Source organism: Equus quagga, unplaced genomic scaffold (genome assembly GCF_021613505.1).
Source record: "Equus quagga isolate Etosha38 unplaced genomic scaffold, UCLA_HA_Equagga_1.0 203_RagTag, whole genome shotgun sequence".
NCBI lineage: Eukaryota > Metazoa > Chordata > Mammalia > Perissodactyla > Equidae > Equus > Equus quagga.
The window spans coordinates 1,028,421-1,054,667 of NW_025798627.1; the positions used below are offsets into that span (position 1 = coordinate 1,028,421).

Sequence of the window (26,247 nt, forward strand, 5' to 3'; positions counted from 1 at the left end):
CGTAGCTGTGGTGCTATCGGTGGTCGGGACAACGCTTTCATCAACTGCCGGCACTGCTGCCTCTGCTGTTGTTTAACTCTGAGGAGGTAAGAGGAGGTTACTTTTGTCTACCTTGTCCTTCCGAGTCATGAAAGACGTTTGCTTTCAGCCTTGGAGCTGAATGAAGGTGCTTGGCGAGGAAGTTTGCCTTCTGCCTGTATTGTACCTTGCTTAAAGTAATACCAGCCTCAAATTCTTGAACTTGATGTAAATATTGGATTCATGGAAATAGAAACATTACTTCCACAACCAACCACTTTCCATCTTACTGGTTTTCCAACATTTGGGAGAGCTTTGTGCGTTTTCACGGTGACTGTCACTGATGTGTGTGCATTCATTGACCACCTTACTCGACCTGGCCTTCCCATCAGAAGCTTATTGGTGCTGTCGGCAACTGGAAGAATGGTGCGTGGGGAGTGAGCAATGCCTTGGACCCTAAACTCAGACATGGGCTCATTCCTTACTTGGATCTTAAGAAGCTCATTCTGGCTGTACTGGTAGCTGCTCCTTTAGCCTGAATGTGTTTATTCATAAATGTTTAAAGAAGGAAAAACAATCATTTGTCAACAATGTGGTTTGTAGATTAAAAGAAACAAACTTGCTATCTGCTTGTATTTATACGATTTATAAGCCATTTTAAATGCTTGTTAAAAAAGAATGGAAAAGGAAAAAGGATCTGCTTTCCTAACTCCTTCTTTTCCTCTGCCTCCATCCATCACATTTACTTATTATTTGAAAGAAGTGTAAGACACAGTTCCTGGTTCCAAAAAGCCTATGCTCTGTATGAAATAATTAATAATATAACATATATTTTGTCATTCAAATATAAATTTGAGCATCTACTTTTTATATCTGGCAGGATTCTAGGTGGGAGCCATTATATAGTCCCTCTTTGTGAGAAAATTACAGTCACAATTAAATAACTAATTGTAATTAAATAAATGTTTAGTCAATGCCTCTGTTACAGGCCATATTCAGTGCTAGAAGCAGCGAGAGACATCCAGACACACGTAAGATGTGGTTCCCACCTCTAGTTGTGTTGCCCTCAACCTAGCGAGGGAGGCAGCCCTGTAAGTATATTTGGCAAATATATAGCAGTGGCATAAACTATTGCAGTGGTAGCACAGAGAAAGATCCGTAAGTTCTACCTGTTGAGTGTCAGGTTTGCAGGGAGTAATTCGAGAAGACGTAGCACATGAGTTATGCCTTAACGAGAAGTAGAGTTTTGCAAGGAGAAAAAGAAAAAGAACATTTCAGGCAACTGCAAGTTCATGGGTATAGATGGAGAGGTGCAGAAGAGCAGGATGTGTTTAGAAAATTATGAGTGGTTGTCCAGTATGTCTAAATGCTGTGCATTTATTGTGGTACAATAATAGAACAGATGCCCCGATCTCTACAATTTCTGATTGGTGAAAAGCATGGCTAGGTGTGGAGTTGATGGTGGCACCAAACATTGGTGAATGAGCAGAAATATTTTGGACCTGGCTGTGGGGAGAGTTTGTGTTATAACAATGAAAAATAACATTGGGAAGGGAGTGACCACACCTTAGGGAACTCTGAAAGGCCAGTTGAGGCATTTTGAGAATCATTGAAGGTTTTTCAGCAAAGGAGTGAAATCATGAAAATGGTGGTTTAAAAAAAAATCCTCTAGAACCCATCTAAAACTGTGTATGGATGTGAGTGTGTGCAAGGCAGGAGAGGAGGCAGCTGGGAGGAAAAGGGGCCGTGCGTATACCCTGGAGGAAGTAGGCAAAATAGAATCTAGTGCATTAATATATGGAGGTGAAGACAGTGAGGGAGGTGGGGCCTTGGCTTTTGGTGGCAGCAGCGAGAAAGAGAAGTGATCAATGCAATACGGGTGTGGGAAAGAGAGAAATCAAAGTAGAATCCAAGCTTAAGTGACTCTTGGTGATTTTGACAGAAACAGGACAATATAAATTGAGAGGAATTTGCTGATACTTCAGTGAGAGTTGGTGAACTAGGTAGAACTATCCATTGGGCCATTCACAATGTGGAGCCAGCTTACCAATAGACAGAACTGGAGAAGAGATTTTGCAGCCAAGTTTTTGGACATGAGAGTTAAAATGACACCAAAGGAGTTTTCTCTAAATGAGAGAGAGTGAGAACAGGCGGGGATTGGAAACTTTGAGAGGAAAAGGGCCATGGGTTGAGAAGGTGTGATTAGGAAGAAAGGGAGGTTTCATGGCAGCCAAGGGAAGATGGGTTATTAGTGGAGAAATGTCATCAAGGGTGCCAGGAGGAGGAGAAGGAGAGGAGGTAATTGGAGGCTCTTAGCTTTGGAACAAAGGGGACTGTAACGACATTGGAGGGAGCTATTTCCCTGTAATGTGAGAACAAAGGGAACCTATATGCATCCAGGAAGGCAAAGAGGATGGCACATACAGACTTAGTGAGGAAAAGATCTAAAAGCAGCATTAGGGTTAAGTGTAACACACTCTCCCCACCCACCTCCTAATACTCAGGACAAAGAGGATGGAGCCAGTGGAGGTCAAAGGCTCTGAAGAGGAAGAGGGGTGATAAGCAAGAGCTTGCAAACTAGGAAGGGATGAGATCTAAGGCACAGAGGATGCTTTGCCTTTGAAAGAAGTTGAAATAGTTATGTCTTCTTCAGAACCTGGAGGAAAGGAAAGGAGATGGATAAGGAGACAAGTTTTAGAGATGAGGTGTGTGATAAGGAATGAGGGAGCTCGTGCTATGTGGTGGCAGTGGGGGTAGGTGGGGGTGTTGTGATTATCTAGCTGTGAAGGAGAGCATGGTTGGGATGGGGGCTTGGTGAGGAGAACACCTGAAAAAGGTTCTGGACCAACCATGTTTGGGAAAATCATGGAGAAGTAGGCGGTTGAACTGAGGTGACATAGCTAAGGATTTGTAGTGGTTCACGTCTCTTTAATTCTTAGCATTTCCTTACAGTGTGCTTTAGATTTCCTATAGTTTCAGATTTCCATTTTCCTTCCCAGAACCAAAATTAAAAACTCAAAAACAAAGATAGATCTGGTGGTGGCTGATGAAGAATCTACAAGAGTTGCAAAAAGAGAACATACATTTTGTATGTACACCAGGAAATGTCCAGCTTATTTAAAGTCTGGTATGATTGTGGTGACATTCTCTTATTTGGGGGAAACCAGCAGGTTAAAATCAGAGAATTCTCTTGGTTTCTTGATCAATGAAATAAAAATTATTATTTGTTTTTCCTCAGATGATTTACAGTGTTATAAGCTAGAAAGTACTTAAGTTTGTCAGGGGCTTGAAGCTCTTAAGTAGAGCACTGTGTAAGCACTCTAACATGACAGTTGAGTACTATAACATGAGCACCAACAAGACAATTGCCAATAGGAGACAGTAGTTTACGTATTTGCCTGACTGATGGAAGGCCTTCATTTTACCCTTTGTAAGAATTTGAGATTATCTGACCTTGGAGTCCTGAACTCCTCAGGGAATGGCCATGGATCTAGAAAGATCTGGGGTACAAGTTAGGCTATGAGTTCTACCATCGGGGCTTTCAAGTTGTCACCTGAGTTCCGTGTTCCATAGTAATTTTGATTCTTGAATCATCTTCCTACTAGGCCAGAAGGTCCTTGAAAGCACGTCTGGGGCCCTCATCCATTTTGTGCCCTCCTCAGAGCCCTGTGCGCATAGGACCTTGAGTGTTGTAGATGCTTAGTAAATATTAATAGCATTGAACTTAACCTAGATGAACTTGTTTGAACATAGGCACTTACAACAGTTTTATTTTTGCACATATTATATTGCAACTAATTTTATATGCCGATGTCTCAATTGAGAGAAAAAAGAAAACAGAAAATCTCCGCTTGTTTAATTCATATTACAAATGTCCTTAGCAAATTAGTAATCAGTTAGAATCATTCTCTTCTTCTATTAATTAGTTATTGAGCTAAAGATTAGCAATAGCTAGTCAATTCCACTGAAAGAGACAGTAGCACCTTTATTAAGTAGAAATTAGGAACCATTTATGTAGCCTAAGAAAAGCATGTCTTTGAGATTTTTCCAGCTAGTTTGTTGAGTATTTTCCTTTAAAAAAGGCCTAAGATGTTTAAGTCCCATAAAATCAGAGAGAATTGCCAGTGGAAAAGAATGAATTATGGGTTGTTTCCTTAACTTTTCTTCAATAGGTTAATTAATTAATTAATACACATTGATTGCCAACGGGCAAAGGTAGAATGTTCTCAAACAGTAATGTTAAATTTCTGAAATGTGATTTTTTTTCTATCGTGAGCTGAATTCACCTCTGAAATTATAACTTTAGATTAAAATAAAGAATAAAACTAGAGATATTATTAGATATAAGTAGCTTTCACCTATACAGAAAGTTATGGAATACTTGAAATGATCAGTGATGTCAAGTCTGATAAAGTGTTGTTGGAAACCAGAAGGGACCATAGCGTTCAGATGCCTAGGTGGAGACTGCAGTAGGGTAAAGGTGGATAACGCTCACTTTTTCCATGGAACATAACGGGTCCTGTGAGCTTTTATTGTCAAAATGCAGAGGTGTCGAGATTCAAGTTGCTTTATGGTAAATATATATGTTTTTATGGATCTTAATATGATGGAAAAAGGAAGTTGATAATAAGGGGAAAATACACCTAAGAAACTCAGTACTATGGTATTATCACGATGCCGGCTGGTCCACTGAGCTTACGGGGCTGGAAGCGTTTTCTTTCCAAGCCTTGTTTTATTAGGAGTTAACAGGTTGGCTCGAATATCTTGCTCTAGGCAGAGACTTTGCAAGCAAGTTCTCAACGCAGAGACAGATTCTCTTTAACAAATTGAAAGAAAAAAATCTTTAGGTTTCATAGTCCTAAAAGACTTAGCTTTTCTTTTTTTTCCTTTTGCCCTTCAGCCCTTTCAGGCTCCTAATATTTTCTTTAATTATATTTAGTGAACTCTTCTGGTAATAGTTTTTTTTTCCAATGGTGTGGGATTTATATCTGATATATATGGAATATTAGCTTTAGCTCTTGAAATCATCTGTCTGTGTTTGTGTTAACAGAAAGTGGTTTTTATATAACAAATTGACTTTGTACCTACAGTTATTGACTAGGAGGGAATAAGTCAGAAGTATTTTCAGTGATTGGGCATATTTAATATCGGCAGATGGGATGCTGTCCTGGTTTGTCGAGGAAATTCGTGTTATGTTTACATTTTAAAAAATTTAACTTAGTGAAAGACTTTGGGTAGACAGTAAGGTTTTTAATGTTAATGTGTAGTGTTAATGAATAGCCCAGATCAGAGGGAGGAGTCAAAATAATTACCAGGTTGAACCATATGAAACTGCTGTTTTTGTAGGTCAAAATTGTTGTATATCACAATCATATATGTTCAATCATATATAGTCAATCATATATGAATTTGTTGTGATTGCCCAAGATTGTCAGGTTATTACCATGTTATGTGAATGTGCATACCCCACTTATTTCTTGTTGGTTGCCTGTTTCAAGGAAACTCTTCATATTTACAGAGTTTATAAAAAGTACTTGCAAAAGCTCTCACTTGTGTGATTCACGTCTTTCATCAGTCAGGTGGGAATCCATGCTAATGACGTTCATTTTGGGACAAAGCTTTTTCGGACACAAGAAAAATACAAGAATGGGGGGATTCATTAAAATAAATATAATGAGTGTGAGGTTGTTTTACAGATACCCAGAATGAATTGCTAGCAAATGGCAAAATAGGAATTAAAAGGATCTATGTTTTATCATCAAATAGAAATGCATTTTAAAGCATAGGCAGATGTTCAGGCCCATCTATGTGTACCAAACAGTTAAATAGTCTGAAGCAAATCTGTAGGTGGAGTTTTTTGAAGCCAATATTATTCAGTACTGTATCTCTAGGGCCTGGCATCCTTCCTGGCACATAATAGTTGATTAATAAATATTCAAAGTAATTTAAAGAAGTAAACAAATGTAAATAATCCTGTTTTACTGATTAGCTAATCCAATTGTTGAAGAATCCATGATTTCATCAATTTTTAGAGCTGACCAGCTTTTTCGGTCTGTCACCTCAGGAAGCTTTGCAGGGCATGTAGTGGAGGCATCAGCTTGAGCCCTCGCCATTCAGATAACTCATCTCTCCATCACGTTGCCCCTGCATGGACATGCCTCATGCGTGCGTGCACACACCCCCAAATAGAAAGCAGGACTTCTCTGTAGGAAGGTTGATTAGTCCTGACTCAAACCCTAAAATTAGTAGTAACTACCTGCCCCGGATTGGGCAGTGTAGCATAAGCAGTGGAACAAAGGCTGTAAGATCCTGAAGATATAGGTTTGAATTCTGATTCTTCCTTTAATAGGTTTGTGACATTATTTTTCTGAGCTTCAGCTTCTTTTTCAGTAAAGTGGGCATAATAATATCTATTCATACAATTGTTGTGGGAATTAAATGACAGTGATGTGTACAGGGTGTAGTCCACTGCCCCAGCTACTATATCACTAGTCGGGTTGATGTTACCTGTGATGCCAACGCGTTTTAAAAGAGGTATATTACCAATACAGACATGAAAATTTCTGTACTTATAATAAAGATGTTTTTCTCTAAAGGGAATCCATTAGAAAGTACTTGTGAAACATTCAGGCCCTGAGAACTTGACTTTGATCTATGCAGAGAAAGAGGAAAAATCCTGGTTTTTACCAGCTATGTGGTTTGTTTATTATGCATGTGAGGTTAGAGCCAGCAGCCCTAATCGTTTTGAATATTCCTAAATATTTATCTACATTTGGACATCAGTTTGACCTTGAACTAGTTATCTGCCTTCTCTGATATTAAACAGGGTCATTGTGTTTAAAATTGGGCTCCAGGCTTTTGGGGCTAGCTAGGGGTAGGGAAGCAAGGAAGTTGTTGGGGGAGATTTGGAAAGCCAGGGCAATGAGATGCTCGAGCATATCTTTTCTGTATCTCAAAGATCCGGGTACGTATTAGAAATTGTCTATTTGATTGACGGTTTTTCTGCTGAGAGTGCCAAAGGCAGGCCTATGTGTTACCTTTCTAGGACCACTTCCAGAGAACTTTCTGAGGCTGACGGACTCACAGAGAAATTCTGCCATCCTTTTCTTTCTCTTTTTATTTGGCTTATATTCTTCTATCCAAGGTTTCCAGGAGAGGTTCTGGGGAATACTAGAGTGTTATCTTATTAAGGAATCCATTAGCACTCATTCATGCTAATCTGTTTACATTGCATAAGCATTTTAAAGGTTTAAGGAAAAATCCATAGGCCAGAAATTCCAGAAATTTCTCAGGGCAAAGCCTTTTACCCATTGCTTTGCTTTCCACTCATTATAACTATGGACAAACCCCAGGGGTTATTTCACAAAAGCAAGTGTGTTAAGGTTTGCATTGAAACACTAGATTTAGAGTTCTGGAAAAATGATCAGTCTTTTCAAGTGGTATTGATAGATAAACTCGCAAGAGCAAGACTAGAACTACTGCTGTTGCCGCTGCACATGTAAACTACTGTTATTGTGAACACGTCAACTACTGTTATTGCTCCAATGGGGAGTTTCCTAATGAGGGATGCCGTAGGAAAGTCTTAAATTCTTGCCAAAGAGTCAAAAAGCAGAAGCAAGTATTCTGAGAAAGGAAATCCTTTTGAAAATCCTAGCAGCAATACTCTTTAAGATGCTATTGGGTAAGTAACCTGGAAGGTTGCCTTAAAACCAGTTTGTAGGCAATCCCAAGATCACCCAGTTAGTCAGAACTCAGACCGTAAAAATCCCATGTGTTCTTTCTGCCTCTCCTGTGCCATCTTGCTCTGATTGCCAGGTATCTGTGCCAATCAGACGCTTCTCCTTTTGCTCATAAATCTTCCTCAGAAAGTATACTTTGGGGCACTTAGTCACAGGAGTATATTTTGAGCACTGAAATTTTACTGAGTTTACTTTCCATATCATCTATAGCAAATAGCCATAATAACAATAATGAAATCTAACTGAGGGAAGCACTAAAATGAAGAGGAAAAATTATTGGTGTTTGTTGTTTTAAGTTAGGACATGCCTCCTCATTCCCTGGAAAAAAGAAGCAAGCTATTAAACATCTCCTTTTTTAAAATACTGTAGGATACTTTCCTTCTTTCTTTTGGTTGATGTAAAAGTAAAGTATACACTTAAAGAAAGCATATTTTATTCGTTAAGGATTTTTTTCACTTTTTATTCATAATAATTTTTGAAACTTAAAACTGAATTTGTGTAGCATTCTTGTGAATTTAATTGCAAGAGTTATGAGATTATGTCATTTTATTTCCCAAATATTCTTCTGCCTTCTAATTTGAAGGTCAGAATATGAACTAGTAAGCCTTATTTGGAAAAACTGAATAACAGCATATTCCTGCATAGACCAGGAGGCATGCAATTCTATATTGATAATGAATTCTTTTAAACTGCACAGATTTATTTTAAAAAGTGATATGATATAACGTGGCATAGTTAATTGAACCAAAAGAAAAGAGTGTCATTCCTTAGATGACCTTTGGGAAATAGCAGACATTGATCTGAATGTCCTAATAAGAAATTTTGAAATGGGAGCCTAATCTGTTAATCATAATTATATAGATATTTTCTGAAATTTACAGTAGCACTTTCACAAAGATCTTCGCATAGATACTGAACATCTAAATTTTACTGTTAGAATTCTGAGATAATAATATTTTCCCTATGGCAAGACTGAGGTCCAGGGAGTCTCCAACTTGCTCAAGGAAGCCCCACAGCTAATAAGAGGCAGAACGTCAATTTGAATGCAGTCATGGGTCAGCTTAACAAAGAGGACAAATTCTGAGAAATGCGTCATTAGGTGATTTTGTCATCATGCAAACATCATAGCGTGCACTTACACAAACCTACGTGGGGTCTCCTACTACACACCTGTGCTCTATGGTACTAATCTTATGGCACCACCATTATATATGTGATCCATCGTTGACTGAAACGTTGTTATGCGGCACATGACTGTACAGCTTTCTAATACCAGGTCCAATCAGTGCTTCTTCGATATAACATGTTCATCAACAAAAACTAAAGATGTATCGTAGAGAAAATTTTAAAAAATGCTTAGGTACATTTATAATATACATTATAATATACATTCATAGGAAGATTGAATCCTTAATGTTGTTAGGCATAAGAGAGAAAAAAACAGAATAGAACAGTTCTAAGTGTCTGGAACATTCTCAAAAGACATCAACATAAAAGCAAAGACAGTATAGAACAGTGATAAACTTCAGCATAAAGAATCACCCCTGAAGTGTACCGTGTATGTCCAGCCATCTCTATCTGTACCCGTGCACACACGCACACAGACAAGGTGAATATGATAGCAATGGTAAATACTGCACAGTGCCAGGGACTGTTGACATATAATAACTCATTTAATCTGTGCAATAATCCTTCATGGAGCGCGTAATTATTGGCCCACATTAAATATATGAGGAAACTAAGGCACCGGGAAGGGAAGTAACCTACCCAAGGTCACACATCTACCACGTGACAGAGCTGAGATTGAAACGCCAGCAGTCTGGCTTAGAAATCTCTCCTTGCAACAAGTATACTGTACGTCTTTCCCAACAGTTGAAAAGCTATTTACCCAAATTGCAGTAAAGAAATGACAATACAAAAACTAGGCACCAGATAGGAATATAAGACAAGATTTATATATATATATTTGGGTATTGAAAATGTTCTTGCAACCACCTAATATATATATCTCAAGAATTTGCGATTATTAAAATAAATACTTGACTTTCTGAATGTGGTAAAATTGCTTGAGATAAAATGAGATTTTTGAACCAAGTATCTTTTCATTGTAATCCAGATAAATCCCTGGGGAGGAATGTAGCCTTCCCATCTGTGAAGAGCCCACCACAGCCACCGGTCATGGGCATTGAATAGCTAATGGTCCTGGGGTGCTCTTGGTTAGAACATCAGCTCTCTGAACTTGGGGAGGCTTCAGGGGCCTCTGGAATTCTAACACAGGCCTGCAAAGGCCTCTCCTACTTTGGAGTTAAATGGAATCCCAGAAGCTCAGAAGCTGGTTAGCTAATGGTTTTCCATTCCTTGCAGTTTTTTTCACGGAGGCTGGTACATTGTGATGCATTCTGATGTTATTATTATAAGACTGGCAGGAGAAAAAATGAAAAAGTTTTTCAAATTTGGCGAAATCCATTCAAACCATTACTGAAACCATACCCTGCCTTGGTCAGTGGAGGTGCAGCCTGTTGATGAGCATTTGATTTTTTCTTTTTTAAAGGTTGGCACCTGAGCTAACATCTGTTGCCAATCTTCCTTTTTCCTTTTCCTTTTTCTTCTTCTCCCCAAAGCCCCCCAGTACATAGTTGTATATTCTAGTTGTGAGTGCCTCTGGTTGTGTTGTGTGGGACACTGCCTCAGCGTGGCCTGATGAGCGGTGCAGTGTCCACGCCCAGGATCCGAACCGGTGAAATCCTGGGCCGCTGAAGCAGAGTGCTGGAACTGAACCACTCAGCCATGGGGCTGGCCCCAAGCATTTGATTTTTAAGCATTCTTAAAGTCAGGATGAGGATTTTTTTTTTCTTCCTTCATTCTTGGGAGTAGATAAGTTGGCTTTTACTGGTAGAGATGTCAGGGACTGAAAAACATTAACAAAGATTTTTTGCTTGACCAAACTTAAGTCAGGCTCCTGAACCTTCTCCTGGGCCCATCTATTCACTTGTAAAATCCAGTTTTAGCAAGAACCCTGCTAAGTCAGTTTAACCAGACCCCCAGTCTCAATATCTGATCACCCTCGATATCTGATCGGGTTCCTCATCTTCCACCTCCCCCAGGTGATGTCTGAGTGCCCTGGTCTGTCTTCAGCAAAGAATCCTGTTAGGTCGGTTTAGCCAGAATCCCCCTAGCTCCTGATGTTTCCTCTTAGTAATTTTCCACCCACTGTCCGCCCTGCTCCTTGGCTATAAATTCCCACTTGCCTGTGCTGTATTCAGAGTTGAGCCCCGTCTCTCTCCCCCACTATAAAACCCCATTGCAATGGCCCTTATACCTATTGTGAAGGTCCTGGATAAGGTCTGCCTTACTTCCTTTAACAAGTGTTGTTGAATATTTTTTTTTCTTTAACAACATAAGGAGTGTCTGTAGTCTCATAGGCAAAATTTTGAGATTGGCAGCCCATGGGCAGGATCTGTTTTGCAGAAATGTTTTGTTTGGTGTTTATTGTGTTTTGAAAATGGAATTAGTTGCCAACACTTAAAACTTATGAGCTATCATGTAATAATCCAGATTTTTCATTTTCTTGAAAAAAAAAATGTGAAGAAATATAGTACGAGAAACACAAAAACTAGTTGCTTCCTTAGGACTGGGCAGGCTTTCCCTCACCCCCAGCACCTCTGCGGCAGCTTCTCTGCCTGGATGTGTGGGCATTTGTACCTGCAGTGCCTTCACTGGGGTTTACTAAGGAGTTGGAGCTTCCTGGTGTCACCACGTGTCTCTAAGTGTTCCTCCACAGTCACTGTTCTTAACGCTATGAATTTATAAGGATCTAGGAACTCATAAGAAAAGGGAGAATTCTTATGTATAATCGTAAAGGAATATTGGCTGGCATTATTCGGATTCTTACTCTACCATCTCATATAGGTTTCACGGAGCTCTGACATTTGTGCTTAATTGTGTGCATGATTACAACTAGATCTGTGAATGGAGTGTATTTTTTATTAATGACATGATTTAGATATATCTCAAGAAAGTAAATCACTCAAATGTAATTAAATCACTAAAAAATGAAAATACTGAAATTTTGGAAAATTAGCTTTATGGCCAAAGAATGCATGCTGTAAGAGGATGATTCTATGTTTTTTAAAGTAGAAAAAAATAGATAAAACTTTTGCTTCTTGAGTACCTGAAAACGTAATTTAATCTTTGAATTTGTCTTTATTTTGGCTGAATTAAAAAGCGAATAAAGAAACAAAAGTGAACCAAGTGTCCACCTGAGACCAAATATTTCTGCCTATAAAACATGGCTTGACTCTGGAAACAGTCCATGGTCATTTTACTTCTTCTTGCAATAAGGAAATTATAATAGTAATTCCTGTTCTGTGGAAACTGTTAGATTACCTTATTTGAAGGCTCTTAACCATTTGCTTGGTTTGATTTCAAGATTGTGTACCTTAAAGTTTAACTAATACAATGACTGAAAAATGTTTGCATTTAGAAGATGAGATTAAATTTGTTCACCTTGAACCTTATGAAGGAAAGGTGAATACACACTAAATGAATTACATTGAAAGGATTAAGCTAGAAATTGAACCCCTTAAAGAAATTTGAGGTAAACTTTTGACTTATTTGGGGGTTCATAGGAAAGTTAAGCAATCATTCAGCTTTTTAAAAAGCAGGAAAAAGTACTGTATATGTCTGAACTTAAGGTGATCCCAAGAAATAGGTGTTTACCTATTTTCCCAATGATAAGTTTTAAATGTATAAAACCTTTAGACATATAGATAAAATGGTCAAATATCTGCTTAGATTTTTAATATATTTACTTCCATGTATGTATTTTAAAATTTCACAAATTATTAATTTAGAAATATGACTTTTCCCCACCCTTACAGTTCACTGATTGATTTTGTTCAAATTCTTCACGTGTGATTTGGCACTGGTATCTTTGTCATTACTAAATCCTCTGTTTTGAGTCATTTCACCCAGTTTTCCAGCACACATCATGTCTCCTAAATTTTTTTGAGACTCGGTACTTTTTTTTCTTATTGAAGTATAGTTGCCATACAATATTGTATTAGTTTCATTTACACATCACAATGATTTGATGTTTATATACATTACAAAATGATCACCCTGATAAGACTAGTAGCCGTCTGTCACATTCAAAGTTCGTACAGTATTGTTGACTGTATTCCCTATGCTTTATGTTACATCCCCATGACTTATTGATTTTATGGCTGGAAGTTTGTACTTCTTAATCCCCTTCACCTATTTCGTCTTTCCCCCAGCATCTCCCCTCTGGAGACTACCAATTAGTTCTCTGTATCTATCAGTCTGTTTCTCTTTTGTTTTGTTTGATTGTTTGTTTTGATTTTTTACATTCCACTTATAAGTGAAATCATATGATAATCTTCTTTCTTTGTCTTTACTTATTTCACTTAGCATAATGTGCTTTAGATTCATTCCTGTTGCAAATGGCAGGAGTTCATTCTTTTTTATGGCTGAGTAATATTTCATTGTGTATATCTACCGCATCTTCTTTATCCATTCATCTACCAGTGGACACTTTAGGTTGACTTCATATCTTGGCTGTTGTATATAATACTGCAATAAACATAGGGATGCATGTGTCTTTTCAAATTACTGTTTTAGTTTTCTTCAGATAAATACCCAGAAGTGGAATTGCTGGATCATATGATAGTTCTGTTTTTGAGGAACCCCTATACTGTTTTCCATAGTGTTTGCACCAATTTACATTCCCACCAACAGTGCATGAGAGTTGCCTTTTCTCCACATCCTCACCAACACCAACACTTGTTATTTGTTATCTTTTTGATAATAGCCATTCTGACAGGTGTGAGATGGTACTTCATTGTGGTTTTGATTTGCATTTCCCTGATGATTAGTGATGCTGAGCATCTTTTCATGTGTCTCCTGGCCATCTCTTTGTCTTCTTTGGAAAGAAGTCTGTTCAGGTCCTCTGCCCATTTTAAATTGGGTTGTTCGTTTTTTTGATATTGAATTGTATGAGTTCTGTATATATTTTGGATATTAACCCCTTATCAGATGTATTATTTGCAAATATATTTTCCCTTTAAGTAGGTTGCCTTTTTGTTTAGTGGATTTTGTTTTTTTTCTGTGCAAAAGCCTGATTTCAACTATACTGCAAAGCTATAGTAGTTAAAACAGTATGGTATGGGCACAAAAACAGATGCATAGATCAGTGGGACAGAATAGGAAGCCCAGAAATAAACCCACACATATATGGTCAATTAATCTATGAAAAAGGAGGCAAAAATACACAATGGAAAAAGAGCAGTCTCTTTAATAAGTGGTATTGAGAAAACTGGACAAGTTCATGCAAAACAATGAAATTGGAGCACTTTCTCAGACCATATACAAAAATCAACTCAAAATGGATTAAAGACTTAAATATAAGACCTGAAACTATAAAACACCTAGAAGAGAACCATAGGTAGTAACGTCTTGGACATCGGTCTTAGCAATACTTTTTTGGATACGTCTCCTCAGGCAAGGGCAACAAAAACAAAAATACACAAATGAGACAGTACTTTTTTGATTCAAATATGGTTCTGTCAATGTAAAGTATATGCAAAACTACAAACACTATTTCCATAATGGGGAGCAATTATTTTAACATTTGTCCTATGGATGAGTTCTTTTGATCTCCAGCACGTAACCTCCCAAAGTAGTGCTCTTTAAAGTTATCTTAATAAGGTTTTGCATAATCATATCGAACATTTACAATTGTAAGAAATAATTACTAAATTTGTTTGGAACTTTTGTTTTAAAAAACAGATTTTTTTAGATTATCTCTATAAGTATTTAAAACTAGTAATGATGGAAGTTGTTTCAGCCTAATGTGTTTTCTCCAAACAAGCCTTTGTTTTATACGGTAAAGTAATACAAAGATTTAGGTGAAGATTTGACTATGAAGTGACTCCTTCTTTCCTGAGAAATATTCTTGGGGGAAGAAAAAAATCTGCCTCATGTTTGAACATATAGGATATTCACTTTCTTTTTCCTCTCCCTTTCAGGGTTATTCCTTCAATCTTTGCTAGAATGCAATGGAATGTAATAAAGTAGATAACCTGGAGAGGGAGAGCATCTTATTTAATGGGAGGTCAAGGCAAATGTTACTGATTTTGTGAGCTTTTTTCTTATCCTGGTGTATATTACGATCATTAAAATATCCATTTCTTAAAGAAATGTTCTTATAAAGAAGAAAGCAAGTGAGTAGGTAAAAGGATATACTATGTGGTAGACATTTTCTATGAATGTTTCCATAGTTGTATAATAGTATTTATGTGAGGTTTTTATTAGCAGGTAGCAGTTAATTTGGCAGGAGATGTTGTCCTTGTCATTTCCTGATAACCGTGAACTACACCATTAACCACAAACTACAGAAGATGAGAACAGCTGGTGTTTTTATAGCAGAGGGTGATGAGGGAGATGATAGAGATTGGGAATATCAGAGGATTTAGAGTTTGTAATGGTTAGTGGTTTCTGTCTTGGCTATTCAATAAAATGCCTACTTTTAGGAATTTAAGAAGACTGAAGTGGCAAATAATTTTTGCTTTCATATCACCTATGAAAGAATCTATTATTGTAATATTTTACAAGATCATTTTATACTGAGGCTTCCAGCTAGGTGTGAAAAAATGTCTATGTCATTAATATACAAAAACCATGATAATTCAGTACTACATATATTAGCAACGAATTATACCAATAAAAATGAATTATCATTTTTATCTCTTAACAGTGGAAAGAGTGGAACGAGAAAACCTTTCAGACTATTGTGTTCTGGGCCAGCGTCCAATGCATTTACCAAATATGAACCAGCTGGCATCCCTGGGGAAAACCAACGAACAGTCTCCTCACAGCCAAATCCACCACAGTACTCCAATCCGAAACCAAGTGCCCGCGTTACAGCCCATCATGAGCCCTGGTCTTCTTTCTCCCCAGCTTAGTCCACAACTTGTCAGGCAGCAAATAGCTATGGCCCATCTGATAAACCAACAGATTGCTGTTAGCCGGCTCCTGGCTCACCAGCATCCTCAAGCCATCAACCAGCAGTTCCTGAACCATCCGCCCATTCCCAGAGCAGTTAAGCCGGAGCCAACCAACTCTTCTGTGGAAGTCTCTCCAGATATCTACCAGCAAGTCAGAGACGAGCTGAAGAGGGCCAGCGTATCCCAAGCTGTCTTTGCAAGAGTAGCATTCAACCGCACACAGGTACAATTAGCGTTAAGCCTGATAATTGGTGGTTAAGAATAATACTAGGGACAGGATTGTGACACATATTAAATCCTTTTTATCTCTTAAGAAATTTTTATGGATCTCAGAGCACATAGAATTAGATTACTTAATAATCCTTAGTTCATGAAATACTATCACCATTGATCCATGCATGACCATAATTAATTAATTGAAAACCCACCACCCAACTCAAGACCCAAAATGTAACCAGTGACTTGGCTCTGTCCATGTGCTCCTCTCCTCTCTCATCTTCTCGATCTGCCTTACCCTAGATGTAACTTTGATCTTGAATTTTGTGGTTATCATTGCCTTGTTTTTTAAAAATTAGTTCTAAAACTATTTATTCATGCCCAATCTATTATTTACCTTGTTTTTGAACTTTATAAAAAGAGTATCATTATATGTCATAATTTCAATAATTTTTTTATATGCTCTTGAAAATATACATTATATTTAAGATATTGATAAAGTAGTAATAGATAGTTTACTTATACAGTCCTGTGCCGCGTAAAGACGTATGGTCAACGACGTTATGGTCAACAGCAAACCACGCATACAGTGGTGGTCCCTTAGGATTAGTACCTGTAGCCTAGTTGTGTAGTAGGCTATACAATCTAGGTTTGTGTATATACACTCTGATGCTAGCACAACGACAGAATCTCCTAGTGACACATTTCTTAGAATGTATCCCCGTTGTTAAGCAACGCATGGCTGTATCTTTATTTTTGTAGGGGAATTATATGCCAATATAATATTAAAGATAAAAGAATAAATTATTTATGTATGTCTTATTTTATTGAGGGCTGCTTATAAGTAAGACATTCTTTTCCACCAGTGGTTCTTAAACTTTAGCTGCATCAGAATCATCTGGAACACTGTTAAAACACAGATTGCTGAGCTTCATTCCAGAAGTTCTGATTCAGTAGGTCTGAGGTGGTGCCCAGAAATTGGTACTTCTAACAAGGTCCTGGGTGATGCTGATGCTGCTAGTCTGGGGGCCATACTTTGGGAACCATTAATCTAGCCTGTATATGAGTAACAAAAAAGTAAAAGTGCTAATCTCAACAAGCTAACAACCTAGTAGTGAAAAAAATGTACCTAGATAACTAAAGGTGTGAAGTAAGATGAATAGTGTAGGAGAGTGTAAGCAATTGTTGTAGTGGCTGTTCCTGAGGAGTCGGGGCTAAGGAATACTTATAGTAGAATGAATATGGTGAGTATTTAGGAAGACAGTGGGTTTAAGTTCAGCCACCCTACTATGTGCAAGTCAGGAAGCTAAGCTCTGTGCGGGTGCAAAGATGAAAACGATCGCGGGCCAGCACATATGTAAACAACTGACTTGAGTATTAGGTTGCTGGATAAATAAAATTTAACAGGCAAAGATGGAGAAGAAGGGTATTTTTGGCTAAAAGAATTCATGAGACAAGTGTTGAGTTAGAAAAATGCAGGAATAGCTGGTAGTTGACAGTAAAGCTAGATAATGAAACTTAGGGAGAGAAAAAGATCAAAAAAGTCTTAGGGACACTCTAAGAACTTTAAACTTTATTTAATAGGCGCTGGAAACCACTGAAGGTTTCATGTGGGAATATGCTTTGACCCAATAATCAGAATTGGATCTTAGGAATATTTTTCCCCCCTCATGATAGAAAGAAGATAGGAATATCATTTAGAAGGCTGCCGTAAATGTCCAGCTGAAATGTGTAGTAATTCTGAAGTAAGCTGGTGGCAGTGGAGTAGAGGGTACAGAGTCAAGAAGCATCGTGGAAGTAAAGTTGATGGAAAGTGCAACCAGCTGAATGGGCAGGGAGGAAGGGAGTAAAGATAATGCCTGTGACTGAGCATAAAGCTGCGATTATTCAGAGACTCACGGAGGATGCTGAAAGAAATGGTTGGAGTCAGGTTTAGTGATTATTCTGGATTGGGCTGTCTTGACTTTGAAGTGCTGGCAGATTTCTTAAGTGAAGATGTGCAGCACTCATTGGAAACAGGAGTTTGGTGCTAAGAAGAGTTGTCAAGGCTAGAGAAAGAAATTAGAAGTTTATTCACAGAGCCTGAGATTTAAAGATTTGGGGGATGATGGGGAGAAACCGTCACCACTGCTCCCACCAGGAAAAGAGACAGAAGAAATTGCAGGGAGATGGGGGCACGTGGAGATAGAAGAATAAGGAGATAGTAGTAAGGCCGTGGAGGACAGGGGCAGACTTGAGACTTGTCCATGTGTAGAAAGCGAAGACGTCTGGGAGGGAGACGCTCGAAACCATACCGTGAAATTTGGCAATTGGTTGGGAGAGATCTTTGGCAAACTTAGAGTATAATTTCATTAGAGTGGTGAACACAGGAGCCAGAATTTAGGAGTTAAGGAGTGATTAACTGGTGAGAATATAGAAGCAGGCGCTGCACATTACTCTTTCCAAAATTTGGTGTTGAAAGGGAGGCCAGAAATGGGTTGACTGTTTGAATGTGATAGCAAGTCAATTCACGATAGAAGGATTTGTGAGGTAGTTGGGGCCTCAGCTGAAGTTAAGCTAGTGATGGAACCAACCACTGTGGTTTGGGAACAGGCTTCAGCAGCGCTGGAACTGCAGGAGTGGGAGCAGGGAAGAAACACAGTGGGATTGTTTGAGGTTTGGTGCTGACAGATTAGGTATGGCAGGAGACCAAGAGGGGTGAAGTCTCTTGCTCCCTTGACTCTTAGCTAATTTATACATTCTATTATTGACAGAGTCTGTTTACATCATTTGAAAATGAGTTTGGAGGTTCACAGAGGTCTGCACGTGTTCTAGACATCACTCCACTGCTTTTCTCATGTGACTCAAAGTACTCAGGCAGTATTTGTGTGCCCACTTTATCTGGACTGGGGTTATGAAACGCTCTGGTCCTTTTGAGCAAGTCCATTCCATACTATTGGAAAATGCAAAGTGGAAGGATGCATCTTTTAGTCTGTATTTTGCCGTGCTGTGTGTGTGTGTGTTCTTTCATCTATCATTCATGTGCATGAATAGGCATTTCATGGCTAGCCAACATTTTATTGCCTGGTTATATATATAGCTCCATTGGCTAAGAATAAAATTGAAAGCATGGTTGTATTACTTTGGATTTTAGAATCAAATACAGAATATATTTTATCCAAATAGCGTGACACATGAGAGAAGACTCACAATGAGGCTAGACAAAAGACAGACCGTGTTGGTGTGAGGGAACGCTCTGCCAAGGCTCTAGACTCCTGGAGGTCTGTCTTCTCCTGCACAATTCTTTTGTCTATTTTTATGGATTAATGACTTTTCTTTGGCATTGCCGTCTTTCAAGTGCCAAGTTATAAAACGTCTAATTGAAGCATGGAACACGTTTTATTATTTTCCTCCTGCCATTAAATTTGTAAGATGGCTACACCCAGAAAGAAACATTCACTTTCAATCAACATGAGCTTGAGTTCATGGGCCAGCCTTGAGGATATCAAATGGAAACTGCATAGGAATGTATGAGTATTTCCTTTTAAAATTCTGCTTTTAATTTGGGAAAGCTTTTCATCCCTCTGGGATCATAACCTGTTGTGTATAAAGCCCAGCCTAATCAAGGTAGATGGTATTGACAGAATGACATAGTTTGAACTTAAGCCGGAGGTCAGCAGGCAGATTGTTTTTGCTGTATATACTGTAGTCACTAACAGCAAGGCTGGACAGCTGGGTTTCACCAGCAGCATTGTTAAATGGAAAATGTGGTGTACTATGCCCCATGAAACCAACCATGGATTTTCCAAATGTTGAGGCTTTTTTGAGTGGAATCAGACGTTTATGGGTTATATAATAATTTGCCAGCTATAATAAACAAATATAAATTAACTTTATGGATAATAACATAAATGCATGTTAATCTTTGGATAGAAAACAATCTCAACTTTTTTTTTTCCTCAAAGCAAATAGAATTAGAACCATTCTCTTTTTTTGAGGAAGATTAGCCCTGGGCTAACATCCGCTGCCAATCCTCCTCTTTTTGCAGAAGAAGATTGGCCCTGAGCTAACATCTGTGCCCATCTTCCTCTATTTCGTATGTGGGATGCCTACCACAGCATGGCTTGACAAGCGGTGCATAGGTCCATGCCTGGGATCTGAACTAGAGAACCCTGGGCCACCAAAGGGGAGCGTGGGAACTTAACCGCTGAGCCACCGGACCGGCCCTAGAACCATTCATTTCTCACAGACACCTAAGGCCAATATCAGTCTTATACTCAGTTGCTTTCCTGATATGTAGCATATTCTCAGTCCATTGAATATATTCCAAAAATAGTTCATGATCTCTATTATTCACTTATTATCAAATTCAATAAAAAGCACTTGACATATTTTGTCATGTTACAGTTTGTGTTCCTGTATTTGTACTTGATTGGACCAAGAACAAATCTAGCAATTTGTGTGTGTGTGTGTGTATGTGTGTGTAAAACAGAATCACATGCACAACATTTGTCAATGAAGCTAGAGTTGTAAAAAAAAAAGCCCATATCAGCCTAGTTTTTTGTGTTAAAGACTTCCAGATGAAAAACTCAAATTCATAATAAATAACATTTGAAAATGCCAGTTCTCCAAACAGAAACTATTAATTACCTTGTATATCTGATCCATTGGCACTATGTCATTTGGTGATGTTAAATAACATAATTAAGGGAATAGAGCTATTTTTCCAAGAGCTTACTTTTAATACATTTTTATTTTAATCACTATGTCTTTTAAAAACATAAAATGCATTTGTTTGATAAAATGATACCCTACCCACACTTCATGACGAGGTTGTAACTTCTACTGGAGTTAGAGATAGACAGTCTTTTGCCAATCTGGTCATCAATATTCAGTCAATCCTATAATACATTTCTAAGCATTTCTGTTACCTATTGTCATAAAGCGATGTGGTATTGTCAGTACACCAGGGGAAGCCAAGGCACAAGGCAGGTAACATGCCTGCTCTGCTTTTGATGCTCCACCCTGCCCCCTCCCCACCTCATGCTTTTACTTGTAAAATCTAGTATCTCCTGGTTGGCTTTTCATTCAAAGGACTTTCCTCAGGCTCCTGGGCTTGGCTTTGCTCACACTGACAGAGAGCTGGAAATGCTTCACTAATGTCTGTTAGCCCAGCTCCTTGCCTCCTGGAGTAGGGACAGCTCTGACGTGTGACTTCCACTCCAGAGCTTTCTCTGCAGGATAAGCTGAGGCTGGGGCTTTGCTTGGGTTTCTTCCCTTCCCTGTCCTGCTTCTCCCACTCCTTCACCAGTTTGCCCCGGAAGTACTTCCTTAATAAATCTTCATCTCAGGCTGTGCTTTTTATCCCAGGTTATCCATCAATGCTATTGCTAGCCTAGATGGCATTTGCTTATACCATGGGGTGGTAGTTTGAATAAAAGATCTCTTCAATTTTATGCCTACTCCCTTTACAAGTTTAAAGCAAGATGCTCTCATGGAAATAGTATAGAAATCTTTACTGTACTTCTTTCTTTAAAAATGCTACTATTGTTAATAAATCATAAGAAAGATGTTGTTAGAGGAATAGTATAGAATTCTACAAATTTTTTTACTGTATTATTGTCTTTTGAAAATATTATCACTATGCTTGTTTTAAAATGAGCCCCCTGAACTCAATGGTATGATATTGATATTGGCCAGATTTACTTGTGGATATTGAATGTGGGGAGAGAGAAAGAGAAAGGAAAGAGAGAGAGAGAATGAGACAAACAGACCTTGATTTGAGGCCCTATGAGGTCTCCCAAACTTGACTTCAATAGAAACCATCCTTACTGAGCCCCAACAGTGACTTACGTGGTTCTGGTGAGTTTCAGAGCAGCTTTGCTCCCTGGCCCTGGCTCTGTCAGTGAGGCAGATGGTATCTGGAGGAATAATAGTTTTGAGAAGTTAGAGAACCAGTGCTCTGTCAGGTTTCTGTTTTTTTGCATATATGTTTTCCCTTGCTTATATTCTGAATTTATTTAGTGTTAGCATACTTTTACTTACTTGGCCTATGGACGTGAAATAAGTTACTTGGCTATTTACTAAGTTTACTTCTTTGCGTTTTGACAGTTTGATTATGAATCCTAACCTGAAACGTTCTTTTGCCCCTTGTCACTTTATGGACTTAAAAAATTAATCAGAGGCATATGATAGTACGAAAAGGTTTCTCACGGTATTTTAAAAGACTTAATATTACCAAGGGATACTTGTGCAATGTCCACTGACCTATAATAAGCATGGTTTCATAAAATATGTACAGCGAATCTTCCTTAATAGATAAACTATTCTCTAATTTATTTAAAAATCCAATGACCTACATATTCATATGTTCAGAATCCCCCATTTACTAACATCCATTCTCCTCTGAGACCTTCCATCTCAGCAAATCTGTTAAATGAAGTAGAGGAAGCTTTGATCCAAACTAGGCTAAATTCATTGGAACGGATGCCCTGCCAGGTATGAATGGGAGCATTAGAATGCCCAAAAAGGGAAATTAGGTGCGAGCCTTGTCCCTTCTCTGCACCACTGTCCCCTCACCTTATGGTGGGGTTCAGGAAACATTCTTAAACAAGGATCAGCAATAAGAAGTTTGGCTACATTCATTATTTATGTAGTATAGTTTTTTTTTCCATCTAGCAAATTATGCCATAACTCAGAAAGTTCATGTTCATTTTGTGTCTCAGGTAGCTCTCCTGAGCCAATTCTTAGCAACGTGTTCTCTGTGGAAGCACAGATGTGTTTTGCAAAACGTGCTATTCTTCTGTAACAGTAGGTCTCTAATTTGGTGTCTTTCTCCTTCTTCAGTTTTGACGAAAAAGAGTTACCCAGTTTGCAACCTTTTGTCGAAAGCCTTGCTTGAGAAAGCTGTTCATCCTGGTCTTGTCTGACAGAGAAGAGGATTCTAAAAATCCTTTGGGAACTCACTTGGTTGATTACTTTTTATTTTTTATGAGACTTTGCAAAAAAGTCTGCCGTTTACTCATGAAAGCCAAATCAGTTGAAGAAACTTAAGGCCAGGGTCATAAATATAATTTATGAAGTCACTCAGCAACTGGAGAATGTTTTCAACAGATTGGAAAATTAGATTGAATGATGTATCAGGAAAGTTGGCAGTAAGGTCAACAGCTAGAAATGTAAATGTCTTTGTGTGAAATGACATGGGTTTTGCTGTTATGCTTTTTTGGCACAGTGTTTATCATATATGCACACCCATATTATTAAGTTTAAAAATGTCTAAGGACTTGCTAAACATTATATTTTGAAGTGGTACAGTCAGGAAGAGATGTGTAGCAACAAAATGAAAACTTAACTGAAATATTTGGGAGTCCGAGCTTCAGTGTATTAGCAGTCAGTTTTTTGGGGCAGAAACTTCTCTTTTAAGTCCTTTGTTTGATTTATACATATGGTTAGCCAAAGACAGGCATGATTTAATTATACATACAATTTCTACTTGTAGAAAACTTGACCCCCAAGATATTCAGAATTCTTTTTCAGCCAACCTTTGGTCTCAGTTATCATTATTTCTCAGTATTCAACAGTGTTACAGGCACTCAGCAAGTCACACAGGAATAGAACACAATGTAAGTCCAGGGGTCTTGACTCCATGGTCCAGTGAGCTGGTTATAAAATGACAAGGAAATCTGTGAGAAAAAGGAAGTCCACCCACTGAAAGTTGGGCTATAAATATGAAATGCTGCAGATCAGGCATGAACATGTTATTGGGTTTTGAAGCAAATAATATATCCTCTTTTGATTTCAACATTAAATTAATAAAGTAGGAAAAGATGGCCCTGCTTGCTTCATAAAATAGGCATTCTTTCATTTCAGAATCACTGGCTTGAGTTCATAGATTTAAAGATTGTAATAATATTAATATCTCCCAGGATAGCAGTGTCTCAATGTTATTAGATGGCTTAAGGATGGTCCTTAAGATAGTGGTCTCACTTTAGCTCCTCCTGTACATAGAAAGACTATCATTAGTTAGCAACTTTTAGGCAATTTCAGCAAAAAAGCGTAGAGGAGATACTGGCTTTGTATATGCTCTGGGTAGAGAGAAGGTTGACTCAGCAGCTGTCAAACGTATATAACCCTCTCCCCGTTTCTAAAGCCACTTGAAATAGAAAATTTTATGTAAAAGAAAATATGGAGACTTTTACCCCCTTCTTCACAAAACTCATCCCAAAGAATCAGAGGAAACAAACATGGTAGCACACTGTTCTATCTATTCCTTTCATCCCTGGCCAGTGTCCTTAAAAATTAGCTACTGAACTAATTTTAGAAAATTCAGACTTCTCCCCTTTTACTAAAAAGATTGGCTTTTGGTGATGGTTTTATAAGCTTTTGTCGTTATTGTCTAACAAGGAATGATCAGCTCATGTCACACAGATAAGAGGACTCCATCCTCAGGAAGGGCTTTCTTTCCCCTCCAGTGCGTCTCAGTAGAGACCTGCGCTTTTAGCGTGAAGGCCTATGGCTTTATTGTCTGACTGTCTCCCCAAACCCTGGGTGATGTTTATATTTAAAGTAAAATTTTTTAATTTAAAAAAATTAAAAAGTAAAGGAGACATACAATGAAACACTAGCTTTAGATCCTGTCATTTGTATACTCTTCACCATTGCTTATTTAAAGTAATAAAAGACAAGGAATGATCCTTTCCTGGCCACTGATTGAAATGATGACCGTTTGGCCTGGAGTTAAGTGCGTGTTTGCTTAAATAAAGTGAGTTAAGTTTAAAGGCCAGAAATGCTGTGAGAAAAATATAACTGAATCAATTTGAAGTCAATTGGAAATTACAAGGTTATTTAAGCTCTATCTAATAGTTTTATGCCTAAAATTGTCACTATAGACTACAGCATTTACTTTCAAACTTCTCTGACTGCAAAACCCAACACCAAAAAGAAATACTTTCTACATCATGAGCTGGGACACACACACTCACACATGTGCACATGTGTTTGTATGTCTGCTTGCACATGTGTGTGTGTGTCTATCTTGAACTCTATCTCATTTCCACCTATATCTTTATGTATATTTCTAAAACAAAGCCTTCCTGAAAGAAAAAAAAGGCTTCATGAAACAATACTTGTCCCACTTATGAAGCACTCTGGTGTTTTCTAATCTGTTTAATTGCATTTCATTATAGAAAAGTTAGTTATGATGTACTGAATGAATTTTATCATTTACTAATAATTATTAAACAGTCATGCAGATTAAGGTTTATTTTAAATGACTACAAAGTTACTTAGGAAAGAAAAGTTGTTTTACTTTTCTGAAGTATAAAATGAATATCTTAGTTTAGTGCTATCCTGAATATCCATGCGGTCATTTTACTTTATATAATTTGTTATATTTTTCTTTACATTCTCCTCTATCCCAAATAATTTGAGCTATCTAACTTCTTAAAATTTATTCTTTGTATTTTCTGCTTTCCATATGGGAAGACATTTAGCAAAATATGAGTGGTGGTCCTGGAATATTTGAAGCTGCAAATTTAAAATAAGAATTGTACTTTGATATCAGTTTTGTATCTATTTATCCATTCATTGAACAAATCTTTGTTATTCATTCAGAGACTATGCTAGGCATGAGGGAAGTACAGTCATCTCAATTTTACACGTGAGGAAATTGTGCCATAGGGAGATTAATTCATCCTTGTCCAGTTGAAGCCCAGTTTTGAACCCAGCAATTCTGACTTCATAACTCACGTTCATAACCACTTTGTTCTCAGTCATTTCTGCTGTCAGGGAGCAGAGGATGAAAGACACAGTTCCTTCTTTAAGGAGATGCAAGGAGTAAACAGACTTTTTCAAACCAGTAATCCCGTTGTGGTATAATAAGTACTGTGATGTGTCGTATGTACCGTGGGAGAACGGGTGCTTTGGACCCTGGAGGTGATTGAAGTTAAAGCAGAAATATATCAGCAGGAAACAATAACGTTTTACATTTGCTTTAGGACAGTTAACGCGTATGTTAATCGACTGGCTTACTTTTTATATCTGAATGCACTGGATACATTTGAGATAGAAATAGTCAATAAATGTATGTTTTTGGTTTGTTTTGTTTTGTTTTTGGGAAGTACTATTTTTGCCAATGTTTTGACAAAGTAGCCAAAGCTAGTAAATTTTTTAGGCAGTTTGCCAACCGTTGTTTCACAGAAGACTCCCGGAAACTAGGAATAAGCAGGGCCCAGAACTATGTGAATGTTATAGTCGTGGTGCCAGGTACTTGA

General features: G+C 37.9%; 1 protein-coding gene across 3 annotated transcripts in view; it reads left to right on the forward strand.

The window, feature by feature from the left end:
• LOC124233511 (DNA-binding protein SATB2) overlaps positions 1-26,247 on the forward strand; it is a 181,921-nt gene that overhangs the window by 92,471 nt on the left and 63,203 nt on the right. For all 3 annotated transcript variants that reach the window (XM_046650661.1, XM_046650660.1, XM_046650658.1), the window contains exon 7: positions 15,532-16,004. In XM_046650661.1, coding sequence (XP_046506617.1) covers positions 15,532-16,004 — 473 coding nt within the window. The remainder of the gene's footprint in view (positions 1-15,531; positions 16,005-26,247) is intronic.